General features: G+C 40.5%; 1 protein-coding gene across 1 annotated transcript in view; it reads left to right on the top strand.

Annotated features, from left to right (window-relative positions):
• LOC145766623 (uncharacterized) overlaps window positions 1–20,656 on the top strand; it is a 78,992-nt gene that overhangs the window by 16,567 nt on the left and 41,769 nt on the right. The window contains exons 11-12 of the mRNA XM_082578336.1: window positions 8,674–8,986; window positions 9,224–9,456. Of these exons, the coding sequence (XP_082434462.1) occupies window positions 8,674–8,986; window positions 9,224–9,456 (546 nt within the window). The remainder of the gene's footprint in view (window positions 1–8,673; window positions 8,987–9,223; window positions 9,457–20,656) is intronic.

Genomic DNA, 20,656 nt, shown 5'->3' with positions numbered 1-20,656 from the left:
GCTTATCATTATTACGTCACAGAAGATGGTTGCGTGCGTTTGGAATATTGTAATCTATTCTCGTCATTTTAAATTTGTTGCTTGAAAAGTTGGTCGCATATTTAACTGTTTTGCTTAGTGCTTACCAGCTGGACGAAATTTCCGTCTTTATCTCAGTAATTTGTATTGCAGTGACAAGTTTTAGTGGGTACGGTGTTGCCCCCATTTTTCGACAGCCTTGAGGGTATTTTTACAGAAATACAATTCTTGAATAGACGTTTTTAGAAGAGTGTTTCTTTCGGTCATTGCATACAGACGAACGGATCCGAGAATCTTATGTTACAATTTTCCCACGAAGAGGGAATGGTTTACCGTTGTGACCACAGGTATCTTTACCTAAGTTCGTAACGTTCAATGCCACCACTGAACTGTGGGCAGACTATTGGAAGAGGTTTAACACCTTTGTAGCGGCACATTCAGTCGCACAAGACAAAATACCGCAGGTTTTTCTCACCAATCAATCACCTACAATCTACAAAATGTTAACAAATTTGGCTGCCCAGAAAACAAACCCCAAGGAAGTCAACGATCACACCATGACTAAAATTACAGGTTACATGGCTCAACAATTCGACCCAAAACGCTTCATCGCGAGAGAGCGATTCCGTTTCTGAAGCGAGATGAAGCGCTAGCCGGTGAAATAGCTCAAGAACTTGCCGTCCGCATACGCCAAGCAGCTGCCACCTGTGACTTCTCGTCCATTTCAAATCCATTGGACAAAGCTTTACGTACTCGTTTTATTTGTTCAATAGGTAACGAGGCGGTACTTAAAGCGTTATTCAAAATCAGAGCTGATACACTTACTTTCAAACGTGCAGTGGAGGTAGCATCAGAAACCGAAGAGGCAGCCAAGGTAGCCAAAGAAACTGTTTACGGCACTCCACCAGCACCGGTTGCGAAAGTAAGGACCATCAACAAACCTCCAAAAACTAGGCAGCTTACAGATACTTTCTTTACTTCTAAAAACAAAGAATGCTATCGTTGTGGTGATTCCAACCACAACGCCAATGACTGTAGGTTTAAGAAAGCCACCTGCCATTTCTGCAATATTACGGGACACTTACAAAGTGTTTGTCGAAAGAAAGCTAGGCAGTTCAAACCTTCTAAGATAAACTGTATCGAGGAAATTAACATGCTCTCTAGATCTTGCAGAAAACCTCGAAATTCAAAGTTGGAAGTACCGATCTCTATTAATTCGGTAACCACACACCTAGAACTGGACACTGCTACAAATGGAAATTTCCTTTCCAGCGACGTCTGGAATCGGATAGGCGCACCTCAACTGCAAGCACCAGTGTCGCAGTTCCAATCTGCTACCAAGCATCTAGTAGGGGAGATGTGGGACCAATGAGCAGGGTGGGACCAATGACCATAGGCTCGATTTCGCCATCCTGTAGGCGTTTTGTTCATTTATTAGTTGTTTTGGTGTCGAGATTTCTTCTTTGTCAAGCACATGTGTTTTGGTCAACTCAGACTTGCTAGTTTGATTTTAAGAGGCAGAAGTTGTTTTTAGAGGAAAAAATAAGTTTTTTCGGTCGCATTCATTTTTTGTTTTCGAATAGGAAGAGAACATTTTTAAATACTATTTTTAGTTCAGGCTATGCACCATGGATTGGGTGATAAAACTGCATTGGTTTCCGGTAAAAATTCACACCAGTTTTTAAACCATTGCATGAATGCCAAGATAGAGCAGATGTGGGACCTTTGACCCATGCTTGCCATCAGGTGGGTCAAAGGTCCCCCAATGTTATTTTTTTTGTTTTTAACTTCAATATGCCTACTTTTAAGCTATGCAAAAATAAATATTCCTTTTTTACACAAGAAGTGTTGAACAATTCTTTGAAGGAAGTATTAGAACATAATGTCAGTTTAAGAAAGACTGCCAAAGAAAACAATATTGATAGAAACACTTTGTGCCGTTAGTCAGAAAAGTGTTGCGTCATGACACGACGACCTCGCCAAAGCAGAGTGATGAAGCTGGTTTCTATGCGCTTGTGAAAGTGTATTCCAATAAAGGAAGATGTAAGAGATTTGCTGGCCTGTTGCTGAATGGTCCTGATGAGTGATGAGGATGGAGATTTTTAGATTTCTTTTTTGAAGGGGAGCGTCAAAATTAAAAATGCTTTTGTGTTTCCTGATATTGAGGACTTTGTGAAGTGCTCAGAAATTGTGTGCATTTTTGACAAACCTACACAGGTAGCACGTACCAAAAGGCTTTGTAGAGTTATGCGATTTAACGAAAGATTCATCTCGCCATGACATTTAATGATGCATTGCAACTTTGTTTTGACAGTGCATAAACAAACACTTTTCTGATGCTAGACTTGAAATTTCATTTTTCGCATTGTTTTGATTGTATATTTTTGTGCAAAATCAAAAATAAAAACATGAAACCTGAAAGTATTGTGTAGTTTTCGACTCGATTGTAAGGGTGGGTCAAAAGTCCCACGAGGATGGGTCATTGGTCCCACATGTGTGGGACCAATGACCCACTTTTTAATTTTTTTATAATTTCAGTTTTGGAGGATAAAACTTCGAGATATTCATTTGGTTTTTGGCATGTAGGTAGATGGGTTTGCTGACAACTTTTCTGCAGATTTTGGTGATTCTGAGAGTCAAACTTTGAAAATTTTTGGCCAAAGTGTGCAAAAAGGGTCATTGGTCCCACATCTCCCCTACCAATCACGGGTTCTGTCACGGCCCAGGTAACTTGTCCTTCCACGGGAAGGCCAGATATTATTCCTTTTGTAGTCACGACAGTCAAAGGACTAAACTTGCTAGGTCGTGATGCAATTTCGTCTTTAGGAATATCTATCGATAAGTTCCTTCTGTCTAACTATTTTACTTTACGGAGTATCCAGTCATGCGACAAGCCTGATAAGAGTCTGGAGAAAGCATGCTCCCTCTTATGTGACGAGTTCAAAGATGTTTTTAAGCCTGAACTCGGGTGCTTACGAGATTATGAACTAGACATAGATTTTAAATCTGATGCTTAACCTGTTTTTCTCAAACCTAGGCCTGTACCTTTCGCACTAAAGGAAGATTTAGCACAAGCCTATGACTCGGGTATTGCACGTGGTGTATGGACACCAGTTCAGTTTTGCGATTGGGACAAACCGGTTGTTCCAGTCCCTAAGCTTTCAAACTCTTCAAAAGCGAAAGCCAAGTTACGCATACAAGTTACGCGATTATTCAGTCACAGTGAACCTTTCCCTGGAGACCCATCGTTACCCGTTACCTTTACCAGATGACTTAATGCAAAAGTTGGGTGGTGGGTATGGTTTCAGCAAGGTAGACTTGGCTGATGCCTACAATCAGATACGACTTGGTCCTGACAGTCGAAAGCGACTCGCATTAAGCACTCACCGTGGCGTACTTTTACAAAATGTTTTATCTTTTGCCCTATCTTCTGCTCCAGGGTTATTTTCAGAAGATCATGGACGACCATACAGCCGACCTTCCAGGGGTAGCAGTCTATTTAGACAAAATTCTTGTCAGTGGCTCTACTGCTGAGGAGCATATCCAGAATCTTAGACGGCTCCTCGATCGACTTCACTCAAAAGGCCTGAGGTGTAGGAAAGACAAGTGTAAGTTTGCACAACCTCAGGTAGAGTACCTCGGACACATTTTGTCCAGGCAGGGCATCTCCAAAGGTAAACGCCACACAGGAGATGTCTGCACCCCACTGACGTATCTCCTCTTCGTTCGTTTTTAGGTTCCTTACAATTTTATTCGAAGTTTTTACCGTTGAACGCTTCCACAGTAGCAGAACCACTATACCATCTCACGAAAAAGGACATTCTTTGGAGATTGGGAAAACAAGAGGAAAACTCTTTTGTTCAGCTTAAGCATTATGTTTCCACTGATGCGGTTCTTACACATTTCAATGAGTCACTTCCGGAAGGTATCGCATGTGATGCTTTTAGTGTGGGCATCGGTGCTACTTTGTTTCACCTTTACCCAGATGGCACAGAACGGCCTATAGCAAACGTTTCAAAGATATTAACAGCCTCTCAGAGAAACTATAGCCAAATTCAAAAAGAGGCTTTGTCGATAATTTTTGCGCTAAAGAAATTCTATCAATATCTTTTTGGTAGATCATTTATTTTGGTCACTGATCATAAACCATTGCTTAGTCTTTTTGGCCCCACCAAATCGACACCTTCTTTGGCAGCAAATCGTTTGGCTCGTTGGGCACTCTTTTTGTTGAAATTTACATACACTATCGAGTACAGGAAGACGAAGGATCATCAAAACGCTGATGCTTTGAGTCGCTTACCAGCAGGAAGGGATAAAGTCTTCGATGAAGAGGAAAGTGCGGATGACATTGACATCGTCTGCGCTATCGATGCTTTAGATTTGCAGGTCTAGACCCCAAATGCTGCCTCGCTACGTAAAGAATCTTCTAAAGATCCTATCATTTCCACGGTAATGCGTTTCATTCATGAAGGATGGCCGGCCAAGTCTTCTCCACAAGACCCGGTCGAACCGTTTTGTAAGTACGCAGACTCTCTTTCTACTTGTTACGGATGTCTACTTTACGGTTCCAAAGTGGCCATCCCGTCCAAACTTTGTCCTTCCGTCCTTCAGTTGCTTCATGAAGGACATTTCGGCATTGAGAGAGTGAAGTAGTTGGCAAGAACGTCTGTCTACTGGCCAAACATCGATCGAGACATAACGGAACTTTGTCACAAGTGTAGTACCTGTGGCGAATACCAACTGCAATCTAAAACCCAGGTCCAATCATGGACGGTTCCAGAAGCACCGTGGAGTCGTCTACACATAAATCATGCGGTAGAATTCATGGGTGACCATAGGTTACTCAGCATTGATGCTTTTTCCAAATACCCATGTATCCATGATACTACTTCCTTATCTTCAACAACTACTATTAACCTGCTAGAAGAAGATTTTGCTCATTTCGGCTATCCCCATACTATAGTTACCGATAATGCTACTACTTTTAAATCCACAGAATTCCAAACTTTCTGTAAGGAGAGGGGTATGGTACACATCACGGGTGCCCCTTACCATCTGAAAACCAATGGAGAGGCGGAGCACCTCGTACGTACGTTCAAGCTAGCACTTCGAAAATCTTCCCTACACCGGAAATAAGCCGTCTTGGAATTCCTACAGCAGTATCGACGCACGCCCACTCCAGGTGGCTACTCTCCAAGTCAATTACTCAACAATCGTCAGATACGCACCAGGATCGACACGCTTCTCCCCACATCGTCTCAAGTGGTACCCAGACAAAACACTCGCAACACGGACGCCTCCGAAAATACGAAACAACATTTTAAACCAGGTGAACCCTGCTACGCGTTATCCTTCACTCCATGACGGAGCCAGGGCTCTCGTTGGGTTCCAGCCGAGGTAATTAAGCGACAGGGCAGCCGAATCTTCCTGGTACGTCTACTGCCACATGGTCCGACGTGGAGGCGCCGTATGGACCAACTACAACCTCGCTATGCATCATCGGAGGACCAGGAGCCGGGAGAAACTCTTGCGCCAACGGTCAACTCCTCCGCTGTCTCCACCTCAGCTCGAACGGATTCAGTAGAGACACCTAGTGTACCGGAATTCGGGCGACACAATCCACGAAGGTCGCCGCAGACCTCCGGCTCTTTTTCGACTTTAAGTTTTATTGTTTGGTGTCCTGTTCATATTTTATCTTTGTGTATAAAAATTATCGGGGAGGTGGTATAGTCGCCATTTAATTCACGTTGTTTTTATGTAACTTGTGACCAGCCTCACTACATAATCACATTCAGCGTTTTCGGGTTGCTATATATATTGCGTTGCTTTTGTACAATATGTTGAGTAAGTACAAGAGGTCAGTGGTGTTCATTTACTTGGTTGACGAATTATTATTACTTGTTTGCGACCTACTTACTTCATTTCTATTATATGTCTAAAAATACAACACAAGTATTGTCTGTGATTTGGTCCAGCCAGTTGTTAAATGGAGTACCACACTCGTGTACAGTTTCGAAGCTATCTGGGATTTTGATTAATGAGCATATTGGTCAGTGTCCTGTTTGTCTACTTCACAATGTGGGCATTCAAATGTCAAATAATATTGATTTGACCTATTGCCGGTATTTCATACTTTCATCGTTTGTAACCTGTACATGATTACTAGTGTAATGTAATAAATCTAATGTAATGTATCGTTCATCAATCATTACTAATGTAATGAACATTGATTAAAACTTCTGAAAAACAAAATCATCATAGTAGGATAGGAATATTATTACAACTCTTAAACCTACAAAAGGTAGTGGAGAGGGACCAAAACTCTTATTTGTAAGCCAGAACTTTAAACTGACGCAGTTGGTTATTTCCACCAGTGACAAACGCACTTTTGACCAGTACTCCACGCCTTTTCCAGTACAACGTCAAGAGGTTATTCCAGTTGATGTGCATTTACCAACAACCAGCAGAAAAAGCCCTTTAAAATCCAATCAAACATGCAGCAGTGATAGCAACAGCTCTGGTATTGAGTCAGAGTCAGACTCCTTCACATCTTCTCACATTCCTTATGCTTACACAACAGATTATATTCATCTGAGGACTCTGATCTTGCATAACTACTTCGTAACAAGCAAATAGACTCTTACTACATCAGATTTTTGTTAGTTTCATTAAATTTGTTCTTGTTCCCAAATAAAATAAGTTTTCATCTTTGATGTTTGTTTTGTATCTTTCTCCTGCATTGCGGGAATATGGGTAAAACTTTATACTTGTCAGGAAAAGTAATATGAAGCATTTATTCACTATGTGAACACTGAGCAGTGCTGAAAAACTCTACTTTAAAGGAAAAATTTCTTCATTCAGGGTTGGTAGCTACTAGCAATAGTCAACATGGGTGGTGGGCATTTGAAAGGAACATTCACCTTAATCTTTTTTAACAAATGCACTTACTTTTGACAACTAAAAATATCAGTGATAAGATCTCGTGCATTATGTCACAAATGATCTGCAAGAAACATGAATGACAAAATGTCTAAGACCTCACAACACACGAATGGAATACTTCTATTTCAACATTTATAAAACAATTAAAACATAATACATCGTTGCTAAGCTATCAGTTAAAAAACATGTTTAAACAAGCTATTGGCAATAGCTTGCATTAGTAAAATACCACAAACAAGGTAATGTGTGTTCTGAATACTGCCATCTTGTTTTTTCCAAAATTTCTTCAACCCATTGGGTGTGTAGGCTACATTGTACAAGAATAACCAGTAGCCTACCAGTATACTAACATCGTAGGCTACCATCCATAAAAGGAACAAGAAATTAACTCATCTACATTGTGTCATGTAGCCTAGGCTATCAAATTGCATTAATTCAATGTTTGTCAGGTCTACTGCCACAAACATGTCCGAGAATGAAGAAGAAAGTGAAACAACGCAGAGCTATGCAGAAAACATAATCTGCTACCAAAGCACAAACACTTAGGAATTGCAGCACACCAATAAAACCATTTTTACTAGTTTAATGTTTTTCAAGAGCACTATAATGAAACTAAGCTGCAAATTGTAAAAAAATTGCAACTTTTCCAGAAAAATATGAAAAAAAACAAAAAAACAATAAAAACAAAAAAACGCGTGTTTTTTTGGCCCAAGTTTTTTTTTTTAAAAAAAACACGTTTTTTGCATTTACAACTCTAACAGTGCATCTACGCTGTATATATTTAGTCGACATCTCCGCCTGAAGTAAACTGCGCATCAACACGGGTCATCTGCCTCGTAAGTCACGGTTTTGAACTAGCTCGCCCAGTGTCGCCAACTTGAGTTCGGTCCATGCCTGGATGTTGTCATGCCATCGTCTTGGTGGTCTGTTTCATTTTCTTTTGCCGTTGACCTTACCTTCCATGCAAATTTTGCTGACTCCATATTTTGATCTTTTGGTGTGGCCGAACAGTTTTATAAATTTTAATTTTATTGTTGCTGCAATTGATTGTTATAGTCGGTTGGTCGTTATGATCAATGCGTCTTCTATTCTTATGTGGTCAAGTAGCCTTTTGTTGATCATGCTTCTCATGATGTGATTTCGGAGAGTGGTAAGTTTTTTCATTGCTTTGAACGTCCAATTCACGCACATAGCACGATTGGAAAAACGTAAGTGTTAAAAATTTTTGATTTTAGTTTGATGTGGAGTCTGTTGGAGATAAAAATATTTTTATTATTTTCAAATGCTGTTCAGCCTCAACCGATACGGTGTTGTTTTTGTGTTGGATAGTGCATAGTTGGATTTATCTAATTCTCATTTTATTTCTGATAAGGACACAAGTACGTGTCGAAAACGATTGAGTTGAAGTTTACTTATGTTGTACTTCTTTGTGTAATAAAATGTTAAACTCATTGAAGTTAATTTGTTTTGTATGTCTGTGGTACAACAAAGCGAACTCTCTGTCAAAGTTTTGTTATAATTTGTTAGTTGATTAATTTGCTTCCGACAAATCTCAGGCGTTGCTAGGATTTAAAAAAACTTTTCAGGTATTCTTTTCGCATGTTTTAAAGGTTCGTATTAGTTTCTTAAAGCTGGCAAGAGCAAAGACAGAAAAGCTTTATGTTTCAACGTTGACAATGTGGCTTATTGCATCGCTTGAAACGTTGATTGCAGATTGGCTGAGCTTGATGATAGCGTGTCGAAAATTGGATTTATTCCTGACAAGGGAAGGTGGAGAGCTTTGTTGCATTCCCACACATCAGGGTGGATCACACGCTTAAAGAGAGAGATGGAGGACACCGTTTTGCAATGTGTACGTCATGATGACGTCACAACAATTGAAGTTTATTGTAATGGCGGAAATCCCAGAGGGAGAAACTTGACAACCACTAACACCAGTGATGAAATTGTTACCACATGCTTTCCTTCCTTTGAAGCAATGCATCATAATGAAAAGGACATCACAATGAAAAAGAAAAATGTCCCGGTAGGCCAAACCTAAATCATAAAGTTTTGCTGTTCACCTATTGCAAGTTTTACTGTAGGCCTATCACAACTATAACTAGTGTTAAATGACACAAGGCTATTTGCATATTTGCAAGTAGGCCTACTAACTTAGCGTCAATGCAATAGCTTACTTTTATTAGTTGCTACTTTATCCAATTCAACTTCTCAACGATTGGAATGCATTTTTAATGTCAGTGACTCCGTGCACTCTCCACAGGGCATAACGGAAAACAATGTCGCCAGGATACGGCTTCAAACAATGAACTCAGAAGTTGCAATTGAGTCTACACAGCAAACTGAAGAGTCGAGTTTCGGGGCCCACCCCGGTGTGATTGGTGACGACCAAGCACAAAGCCAGGGTCACTGTTGCCAGGACAACTCGACTGGAAACTCAAACCTAGTTGTGCGGTGCACACAATCGTTTGTGGACCTTGTTATTCTTCTCAACAGGTAAACTTAAAAAGTGCCACACATTACAAATGTTATCTTTTGTTATTTCAGTTTTAAGTTATTTTTGTTAGCGTTGATGGCAAGCTACTTGTTGAATATGTCAAAAACCTCTCCACTGAGTTGGGAAATAATTTACAACTTCATTTCAACTATACAGTACAACTACGTAATCCATCATTATTCTATCTACTCTATGTACTGACCTCAAGATGGGAAGTCTAATTTTGCGGCTCTGAGCAACACAACTGCAACCACCTCATACCAAAACCAGCTCAGGGATCGAGTGGTTTTGCGTTCGACTTTGTTTGGTTGATCTGAGATCGCTTCCAGGTCGGGTCAAATCGAAAACTTTAAAAACGGTAGCGATTGTGTTCCTTCTTGCATAACGTAGTGAGAATAAGTCGATCAATACTATGATGACTTCGTAAACCTGATATAAAATTAAAAATGAGCTCTATCAATGTAGGCATATTTGTAATTTCGTGTTTTTTTTGTTAAAAGCAAAAACTCACTTAATTTTGAAAGAAAACATGATAAGCTAAAAAAAAATTAGGGTAGCATTTTTTCTGAACATTTTTGGGGCACGAAATCCAAGATGGCGTTGAAAATGGGGCACAACAATAATTATGCAATATCTTCGCAAGTATATAGGCTACAATTACAAATAAAATATCTGAATATATGTTTTCTGAGACAGAAAATCTAACGGAATCATCGAATTTAGGTTACCTATATCACATACATGTGCAAAATTTTAAAATGTTGTTCAAAATACCCCCGCGCACCCGAAACGTATGCTAAGCTACCTACGTAATTTTTTAATTTTACACCATGGACTGTATTAACTTAAATGCATTCATTTTTCACAAAAAATACGCAACTAGAAAGCCAATGAACTGATCTAAATACAATGAAACTTGAATTAATGTTCGATCCTTTAAGACGTATCACACGCGAAAAATGTAAGAAGTCTTAGGCCTTCTGATTAAATGGCAGTTATCGTTAACAACCGACATCTACGGAATTCATAATATTTATTGAATGTCAAAGAAAGCAATTCATCTTCAAATTCTCAGTCTTCATTTATCACTGGTTGGATAGTTTTGTTTTTACAGCTGAGACCACAGCCACAGACTTCTGTAGCCTACATGGAATATTGTTCTTGTGGCAGCTGCACCTTCCTTCGCATCCACGTTTACACCCGCACTTTATGGGTTGCGATACTGCTTTAGGAGCTGGTGGGTTTAAACAACGATCTGGCGTGAAGTGACCTGAAACTGCATCAAACGTCCAACTAAATGCAGTTGGTGCTGGAAGGCAGGGATGGGCTTTGCTAGCTTTTCTCAAAATCATGCATACATAATGAGCCCGGCGAATGTGCAAATCTAGTGAACCAGAAGTTGGTGGGAGGTTTTCTCCTTAGGCTGCACGATTGGAGAAGAGGAGCCAACGGATTTCATTCACTTTCGTGTAGATTTTGGATCGATACAAAATACAGACAAAGCGTTCCAACTGCGAGCATACATCAGCAGGAAGATCAGTGTCATTCCCGAGCAGTGGGGTAGCCAATGGGGGGGGGGGTTGGGGGTTACAACCCCCCCTTTGGCACGCGTGTGCCGTCACGATATTGAGAATGATGCTTTCAATCTCTTTATGCTTGATAATGACGCTTCCAGTCTAAAAAAACCTAATTTTGAACAAAACTGCATTAAAAGAGCAAGTTTTGCCAATACCAAACATTTCTACCAGGAATTAGCAACAAGAAAACATAGAGACTTAGATTTATTTCCGAAAAATGCCGAAGAAAACATGATCTTATCCTTTTGCTATGCCACCGGACAGCACCATTTTACAGGAATATTCATACCCACATTTTTGTTGAAAATGCTCTCAGAATGCACCAAATTCAAAGTAATTTTTCAAAATTTTCTGGGGGAGGCCCCCCAGACCTCCCGCCGCTAGGTCGTCAACCCCCCCCCCCATTCAAAATTCCCGGCTACGCTACTGTTACCGATTATTTCTAGTGCAACCAAGATCTCATCATCACAAGACATTAATGCCTTGAAGCATAAGTCTTTGGTTCTGCTAGCAAATCTCTCAGTCATATCAGAAACAGTCAGAGCATGAAAACCTAGAAGTGCAGAAGCACGCTTTGGTCCCAAGTTGTTGTATATGTTTCGCCCACAAATGTCCCTCATCAATCTGCCCTTTCCCATAAGGAAAGTTGTAGGCCCGGGCAAGTGTGTATACATGTAGATGAGCAACAACAAGATGTATGTGTCTGGGGAACTGACAACCAGTTCTGTTTCATTGATAACAGTTAGAGTGTGCAGAACAATCAAAGTGTCTGCCTCTTCTTGGCTGTGAGTCAGGAGCGAGTCTGGAATATCATTGCTCTTGGTTTGTGTTTCCGATATCACCAGTAGTTTTTTCAGTCTCTTGTTGGAGCTCTTACTGTGATGTAGGCTACAACCTTTTTAGCTAAATACTCGGTCAGTTCTCCTTTGGTGCGGATATCTGAGAGAAAGTCCTTCAGGGAAATATTCTGGATAAAAGTATTGTCTTTCACGTGGTAATTTATTGACTTTCCCTTGGTCCTCTTTGTCCGCATCTGTTGCTTGAGTGATGTTTCGATGTACCGGTCAAACACCAACCTGATTTCGTCATACTGTGTACCCTTGTTACAAATTATCTGAAGAAAGGCTTCGGCAAAATCTGGGCATGTTTTCATTTGTTTCGTTTTGGTAACTGCGTTTACTATAGCTATCCCATCAATGATGATTACTCGGTGAGCTGTCAGTTCATCTGGTGGGTCTACAGTGGTATATTCAACTGCTGTGTCTGTCATCTTTAAGGGTACTTGGAATGAATGGTTATCGGACAGCTGAGTAACAGTTACCTCATTCCTGTCAACTTGTACCCGTTGTCTGTTACTACCGGTATCCAGCTTCTAAAGATGACGGAGTATTGATGCCTTTTCATATGCCAGCAGGAGGGGTCCATCTGAAGCAAACAGTAATCGAGGCACCACACCAAACTCATACATTCCGATGCATTTCTTGAGGTCCAGCTCCGGTCGACTTCTTGATATACAATGAACCGATGCAACAGTCCTCGCTCTTCTTTAAATTTGATTACCTTGTCTCCCATGCTAATTTTTGCAATTGCATTGGCACTTTTGAATGTAGACAGTTTCTTCTTGGTCATTTTGTCCCACACGGAATTGGAAAGTTATCATTCTACAAGACGTTCCGTGACGAAACTTTCGAAAACCGGTTGCCCAATCTCATCACGCCGAAGGATGTCGTTGCTAGCAATTTCATTCATAACTGCTTTGGTGAGCAAATTGTAAATTTTATCTTCGCCGAGAATAAAAGATAGTATGTATTGTATAGTGTTTTTTTGTGTATCACATGTGATCATTAGACACTCTGGCTCCTCGCAGACTGTTTGCTTCACAGATTATCGCCAGAAACTATTTCTACATAAAAAAGCAACAACTATAAGTTCTTCAATTTATTAAAAATCTTTAACAGGCTGTTTCGCCTTTTACTCCCTGTATCACTTCTTTGTTATTTTTATCCAGCAGCCTGAGTAAACCTGTAAAAACCGTTATACAAGCTTAGGTTCTCTCTGGTAGCCTACTGTCATTCATCTATGACGTCACAAATTATAAAAAACGGCTGATTAAAATGATCAAGAAAATGAAGTAGGCTATCTTCTGACAGGTGTCAAACCCACAACTTGATATGAACGACTCGGTTACATGTCTTGTAATGCAAAGAAATTTATTCTCACACGAGTCAGTTCAATCATATATTGCTAAAAATCGATTTCGATCAGCTAGAAGCTAGATCATCTTCAGTTAAGCTAAGCTTATTCTAATAGAAAACGAACCGTTCTATTTGAATAAGCTTAGCTTAACTGAAGATGATCTAGCTTCTAGCTGATCGAAATCGATTTTTAGCAATATATGATTGAATTGACTTGTGTGAGAATAAATTTCTTTGCATTTCTCTGATTAAAATGATTCAATAAGCTTGTTGTATGTGCGTCACAAAGTAACTTTGTTACGAATTATTTACGTCATAAAGTACTTTTGTATATTTTTTACTGTAAATGAACGGGCCAAAATTTCATTTTGGCCATTTTGATAGGGGATTTCAGGTCTTAGAGTGCACAGAAAAAATGCCACCTAATTTTTTTTCATCTTTATAGTATCATCTGACAAAATCAAGAAAGTTTTTGCTTTTAACAAAAAAAATACACGAAACCTTTTTTCACGACAAATGTGCCCACTGCCCACACTGCTAAAAGACCTTAACTGTTGTAGAGCGACAATAAATAAAAACAAAGCAATATTATTATTCTCTCCAAAACAGTACAAGCTCTCCAAAAAAAAAAAGGAAAGTAATATTAGAAAGGGATATAACTCGAAAAGTAACACAAAAAAGATGAAAAAGATGATTAACAAGAAAATAAAATGTACCAAGTTTAAATACTAGGGGGAAAGCCGTGTAATATGAACTGCTGTGAATTATGAACCCATGTTGTTTTCAGAAAACGTGGCAATAAAAATGTTTGACTTTTAACAGCTTGAATTAAGTAAGTTTGCTGGTCATTCGACCGGAAATGTTCTTGTTGAAAGTTGGCGTGTTGTTGAAGTTTTGGGGGTATGAAGGTTTAAAGCTTGTGCGTTATTATTTTGCAGATAGAGAAATTGTTGTTTTTTTATCAGTGTATCAATGGACTTGTAATTTTTGATTAATATACCCTCAAATAAACTTGATGATGGAAATCACAACAAGTTTTGTTTAAAAAATGCATTATTTAGTTGATTCTTTTTCTCTTCTCTCGTTTGACTTGTAGTAGCTTAGATTGGCAATGCCTCCTCGTGCAGCCAAGATACGGTAGTTGGGTCCAGTTGTCGAATACTAGTGATTCCACTTGGGGGTCGTAAGATGGAACATTCGTGGAGTATGTGTTGTATTGTTTGTTCTACCGCTCCGCAGACACATATCGGCGAATTATGCAACCCCCACCTAAACAGATTAGCTCCAGTACAGCCAACGTCACATCTGATCCTGTTCAATGTGACCCATGCCTTTCTTGAGAGGTCTGCTCCAAGAGGGATGGAGAGTGCTGGCATAACTGAAAACTGGAAAGGGATATGTGGCAGCTCGTTCCATTCTTGGGCCCATGTTTCCATGCAGCTGAAGTTGTTATCCACAAGTTGTGTAGCATATCGATGGAATGGGCGCCTTGATGATAGGCGTTGAGGTCTGACTGGTCCATTTGTTTGGGAGTGACTGTGCAGAAGGTGTTGAGGATCGAGTCTCGCATGTAGAGCCAGTTTTTGAGAGGCTTCTTCTCTGCGGACATGAGCAGGAGCAATACCAGCCAAAGTTGGCAGATAAGCAGTAGGTGTGGGGCGGAGACAGCCAGTGATGATGCGCAAGGTGTCGTTAATGCATAAATCCATCTTTTTGTGTGTCTGCTGCGGTTCCACACAGCTGAGGCATATTCGGCTGAGCTGTAGACCAAGGCTAGTGCACTTGTACGCAAGGTTGATGCTCGGGCTCCCCATCCTGTTCCTGCTAGGCTTCTCAAAAGGTTATTTCGCGAGATAACCTTGGCACGGAGTGACTCGATGTGGGGTCTGTAGGTCAACTGCCGGTCAAGTTTTACTCCAAGGTAAGTTGGGTTTGCAGTGTATGGTAAAGGATTTCCTTTTAGCGAGACAGACAATTGACGCTGAGATTCCCGATTATTTAGATGGAAAGCAGAGATTGTTGTTTTTGACGCATTCAGTTTGAGCCTCCACTTGTCCAGATAGTCAGCCACCAGTTTCAGGTCAGTTTCAAGTTTTCTTTCCACCTCATGCCAGCTCCTGTGAGCATATAAATGAGCTAGATCATCCGCATAGCCATACTGTTGCGATGCAGTGCATGGGAGGTCACTTATATAGATATTAAATAGGAGTGGCGATAGTGTTGAACCTTGGGAGACGCCATTTTTCAGGCGGCGTGGTCTGCTGGGTTTTCCCTCGTTGGTATGCAGTATGAAGGTACGGTTCGAGATGGTCTCTACCAAAAACTTAACCATGTGTCGGTCAGGAATGAGTTGTAATAGTTTCATAGTAAGACCACGGTGCCACACCGTGTCATAGGCTGCTGTAAGATCCACTAGGACAACACGAACCTTCTCACGGGCTTCAAAACCACTTTCGATGTCATCAGTAAGCTTGACAACCTGGTCAGTTGTGCATCGGCCGCGTCGGAATCCAGCTTGTTCTTCTGGCAGTTTTGGGTCAACGATTGGTTCGAGTCTGCTCAGTAAGAGACGCTCAAGTAACTTGTATGGCACACAGAGCAGGGAAATGGGCCTGTAACTTTTAGGGTTATCAGCTGGCTTGTTGGGCTTTCTAATGGCTATGATGTTAGCTTTCCTCCAGATCTTTGGGAGGAGCAACTTCTTTAGGCAGAATGACATGAACTGTCGCAGCCACTTTCTTGCAAGTGGTCCAATATGTTTAATTAGCTCTGGTGGGATTTTGTCTGGACCTTGTGATTTGCCAGTTTTTAGATGTTTGATGGCTGCGTCTAACTCAGAGATGTTAAAAGAGGTAGATAGGAAACAGCTTGAACTGGGTACCTTCCATAGTTGGTTGATTTCATTTTTCACTGCTCTGGCATGCGCTTTATCAGCTCCTTGATATTGGCCATTTGTGAAAAGTTGTTTCGCTATGGAGTTGGCCGTTATAGGGCATGGCTTTGGTTTCGTGGTCCTGCCTGTGAGGCGGTTGAGCGTTGACCAGGCTTTCCGACTTGAGTGGGGAAGTCTATTCCAGCGACAGATTCCTCCCATCTATCTCTTTTTTTCCTGTTGATGCAGTCTGTTAAGTCAGTAGCGGCTGCCGCAGCTGTCAAGCCAGGTTCGGATGACATAAAAATATCATATTTTTGCTGACATTCGTTATCCCAGGTTGGGATAAAATTTCTCCTGCAGCTCCTTGGGATGGATATTGGATAGCTTGGCTGCCTTGATGAGGTGTTGACAGAATTTTTTGTATGCTGCGTTCACTCCTACGGTGTTTGCTTCAGGAATCTGGTTACATTGCTGTTCTACAAGGTCGGTGTACTTTTCCCAGTCCGCTTTCCGGAAGTTCCATCTTGGGATGTATTTGGTTGGTACTGGTCGAATTGGGTTAGAAGGGACAATCAGTGAGGGTTGGTGTTGGGACCGAGAGAATTTCTCCAGTACAGCGCGATGCGGGAGGATTCCGCCAAGCTTCACAAAGGCCAAATCGGGGTTAGATGTGGTACCCCATCTGGCAGAGCGGAAACTATCAGGTTGTTTTGGGTCGTGCAGAAGCTGAGCCTCTACGAAGGATGCCCAATCTTCCAAAGCTGTCCCATCAGAGTTAGTGATGTTATAACCTCATTGAATGCTGTGGCAGTTGAAGTCGCCAGCGTACATGCATGGGGAACTGAAGTTCGGGATCGAATCGTTCAGAAATCTTGTCTGTGGTGACTTGTAGACGTTAACAACGCATACGCTCTCGATACTAGTAGCGACCCACTCTATGTCTGAGTCACTATCATCAGAAGAGGACACATGTGACCAAGTTGCAGCACTGTGCACAAACGTCGCAACTCCATGGATTTTACTAAGAGTGTAGGAGGCAAGTTGGAAGCCCGTTATCTTCAGGCGCGAAACATCCACACAGTGAGTTTCTTGGAGCAGGATGGCAGTCGGTTGCAAGGGTTCAATCAGGTGTTCTAAAACTGTAGACTTGGCTCTTGAAAAGCCTTCCACATTGAGCTGCAGCAAGATTATTCCTTCCCTTACGACATTCGTTGATGTCCGCCCTAATAAGGGCGCTTGATCGGGGTCGGAATTAATCGGAGACTGCAACTCCATTTGCATGTTGTTTGCTTCAGATAAGCTTTGCTTTCTCTTTGCTACTTGTCGGTTTGTTGTCATTAGTCGAATCCAGGGCTCACCACGTGGAGGTTGACAACTTGAGCCCCATTTAGTTGATTATCAGCATTTTAACTAGAATCACCATAAGTGTGTAACATGAACCCTAGCTGAATGAGTAATATGAACCCAGGTTCATATTACCAAGTGATTTATGATGGTGTAATGAATTTTTGTAAACTGGGGTTCTGTAAACTGGGGTTCAGACTTCAATTTTACCAGCATTCTCAATGCAGTGCACGTCATTCGATTAATGTTGCTTATCTTTTTGTGAATTTAATGCTTAGCCTACATTTAAAAAGTAGTGCATGTTTACTAAAATTGGTGTAAATTATTTGAAAACCTTATGGTAATAAATTTTGTTATGCTGCACATGTTATGTGGCTTGCTTTAGGGCAGTTTTGTGTAGTCAATCCACCTCAATTCAGCAATGATTCAAAGCGGTTCATATTACACATCACAGAGGTTCATATTACACAGAGGGTTGTGTAATATGAACTTTTTTGGTAAATTAATAAAATTGAAATAACTTTTTTATTGCAAAATATCACATACTAATGTAGGCTCCTATTGATGGAATGCTGGTCGAACCAGTCAAAAGCTTTACTGTCTGGGACACACAATAACTAAAAATAGCAGATGCCATACAGAAATATTGAGACGAATAGAAATAGCAAGAAACAGCTTGGTCAAAATGAAAAAGACATCAACACGCAAAATTAACATCAGCATTCGAAAACGAATTATGAAATGCTGTATGTGGACTACGTTACTTGACAATTCAGAAACATGGACATTGTCATCAAAAATGTTAAAACGACTAGATGCATTTGAAACCTAGGTTTCCGTTGTAGCATCGTAAACCTGTTTAGGTTTTTTGTCCATATCCTACTAATGCAGTTATTTGTAAAACTATTTTGGCAAAAATGTTCCATGATTTCATTGTAATAAATATTAGGCTACATCGAATACTAAAAGTAGTTGTGTTCAAAGGTGCAAGTTTGATGCAAGAAAAATTCAATTTGATACCGGTACTTTATTTAGGGTAATTGGGATACAGACAGGTCAATGAATGTAAAAGTGAAGTCAGCCTTGTTTACCTAAATTGAACGTTTTGTTGCCTGAGTTTTCGTAAACTGCCAAGTTGATGACTGTGAAGATACAATATTAGACCATTGGTTGGGAATTCATGGCTTGCGAGCCATATCTGGCTCATCGTGACGGCATCTGGCTCACAAAAAGTTTTATCATAACTTTTTATTATAATTTAAAGCTGAAAATACGGTCAGAATGCATGAAATTAAATGCATTTTTTCAAAATTGCCTGGAGAAAGTCCCCTAGACTCTTCGCTGTTTTTCTCATCTTCATTAAATATGGCTCCACTTTCACAAACTCATCACTTGCCAATACATATTAGGCTAGGTGGTTGGTTAAATTAAGTGTAAAAGCATTATAGGCCTATGGCTCTTACAGAAATAGGCTACATTTTCAAAAATATAGCTTTCATGGCTCTCTTACCTGAAAAGATTCCTGGCCCCTGTATTAGACTATACACCATCTCAGAGGTAGTGAGTAATATGGAGTTTTGAAAGTATATTTGCAAAGACAATATTTGGAAAATTTTTGTTTGCTCCCCAAAATGTTGTACTCTCCTATGGCTATGTCCAAAGGCAAATCTTTTTAATGAAGGAAGATGCTGTGCTATACAAATCATAACAAAACTTCTTATTTCCTTGCAGGTTGAGATTTGACTAGTGATGAAAGGTAGGTAGTGACAGTGCCGGTCTTTGGGGTGTGCGAACCGTGCGATCGCACAGAGCCCGCAAATTAAGGGGCCCGCAATTTACTCAGAAAATGCAGTAATTTTTGTCATTTCCAATGGAAAAATTTAACAAGTGAATTCAACGAAGGAATTAGCAACAAGAAAACATAGAATAACAACCTATTTTGTCCCTGAACATTTCGTACCCTAAAAAAATTGAGAAAAAAACAACTTTTACCCGAAGTCGCTGATCGGAGTTGCCGCAAACATTTCAAAATTTCTCTCGATTTTTTCAGGGGAGCGAAATAGGTCAAAATTCGATTTTGTTAACAGCGGACAAACGTGTCCGGTCTGAGCAGCTATCTCGGCGGAAAAATTAGGTCTCATGGCGGACACACCATATTTAACTTCGATTGTCATGCTTAATCACTTTATGTTGATAATTCTTAACTCTGAAAGGCCTTCATCAGACCAGACCATTGAAAAGTCAAAGCGCCCTGTAGATGCCCAATACACAACATAACTGATTAACTTCCACTGAACAAGGTCGTGTGGCTTCTTGCGTCACAATGCTCTGGGCAGGAGTCGGGAAACTTCTGCACTAACGTTACTGTTTTCTGCTATGCAAAGTTTCACTAGGCTTTTATCCTTAGGTTTATTTTTGCGTGTCATGTGAGCAAAAGTGATAGAGAGCAAGTACTGTAGGTTCATCGTATCCATTCTCACTTATAGAATTTTTCCTGGGCTTTTTTTTTCTTACTGTAATACCAAAACTTAGCCTACTCGTATAAATTAATTTTGTAACCAACCTTGCCTTATCAATATTACTCGGAGATCAAAGCCAGACATTGTGATGTCACACTTGAACTAAATTGCGCGGATTAGTGTAGAAGTAGGTAGGCTACTCCCATCCATTCTTAGCGAAGAATTCACCGTGATTATGCTGATTCAATGTCATCAAACGTTGAAGCAACCTAAAAATCCAAGGCTTTTCTGCTTAAATGGAAGCTAAGGGATACAGTATTAACATTTTCTGGATGCGCCCTAGAATGTGCTGGAAAATATATTCTCTCAACAATTGTTCGTGCTATGCAATCACGTCAGGGTTAGAAATGTTTAAGGATTCAACTTATTTCGTACCAGGGTTAGGGTACGAAATCGGGATGCGAATTGTTCAGAGGACGAAATAGGTTGCATCCAGACTCAACATGGACACATAGCTTTATTTCCGAAAAATGCCAAAGAAAACATGATCTTATCCGTTTGCTATGCCACCGGACAGCACCATTTTACAGTAATATTCATACCCAAATTTTTGTTGAACATGCTCTCAGAATGCCCCAAATTCAAAGCAATTTTTCAAAATTTTCTGGGGGAGACCCTCCGCCGCTAGGTGTCGCCTTCGGGGAACACACAGCCAGGCTTCGCCCGCCGACCGTCAAACCACCCCCCTT

Source organism: Aplidium turbinatum, chromosome 3 (genome assembly GCF_918807975.1).
Source record: "Aplidium turbinatum chromosome 3, kaAplTurb1.1, whole genome shotgun sequence".
Classification (NCBI taxonomy): Eukaryota; Metazoa; Chordata; class Ascidiacea; order Aplousobranchia; family Polyclinidae; genus Aplidium; species Aplidium turbinatum.
Note: the sequence above shows the minus strand (reverse complement) of the source record. Positions and strands in the feature narration are given on the sequence as shown.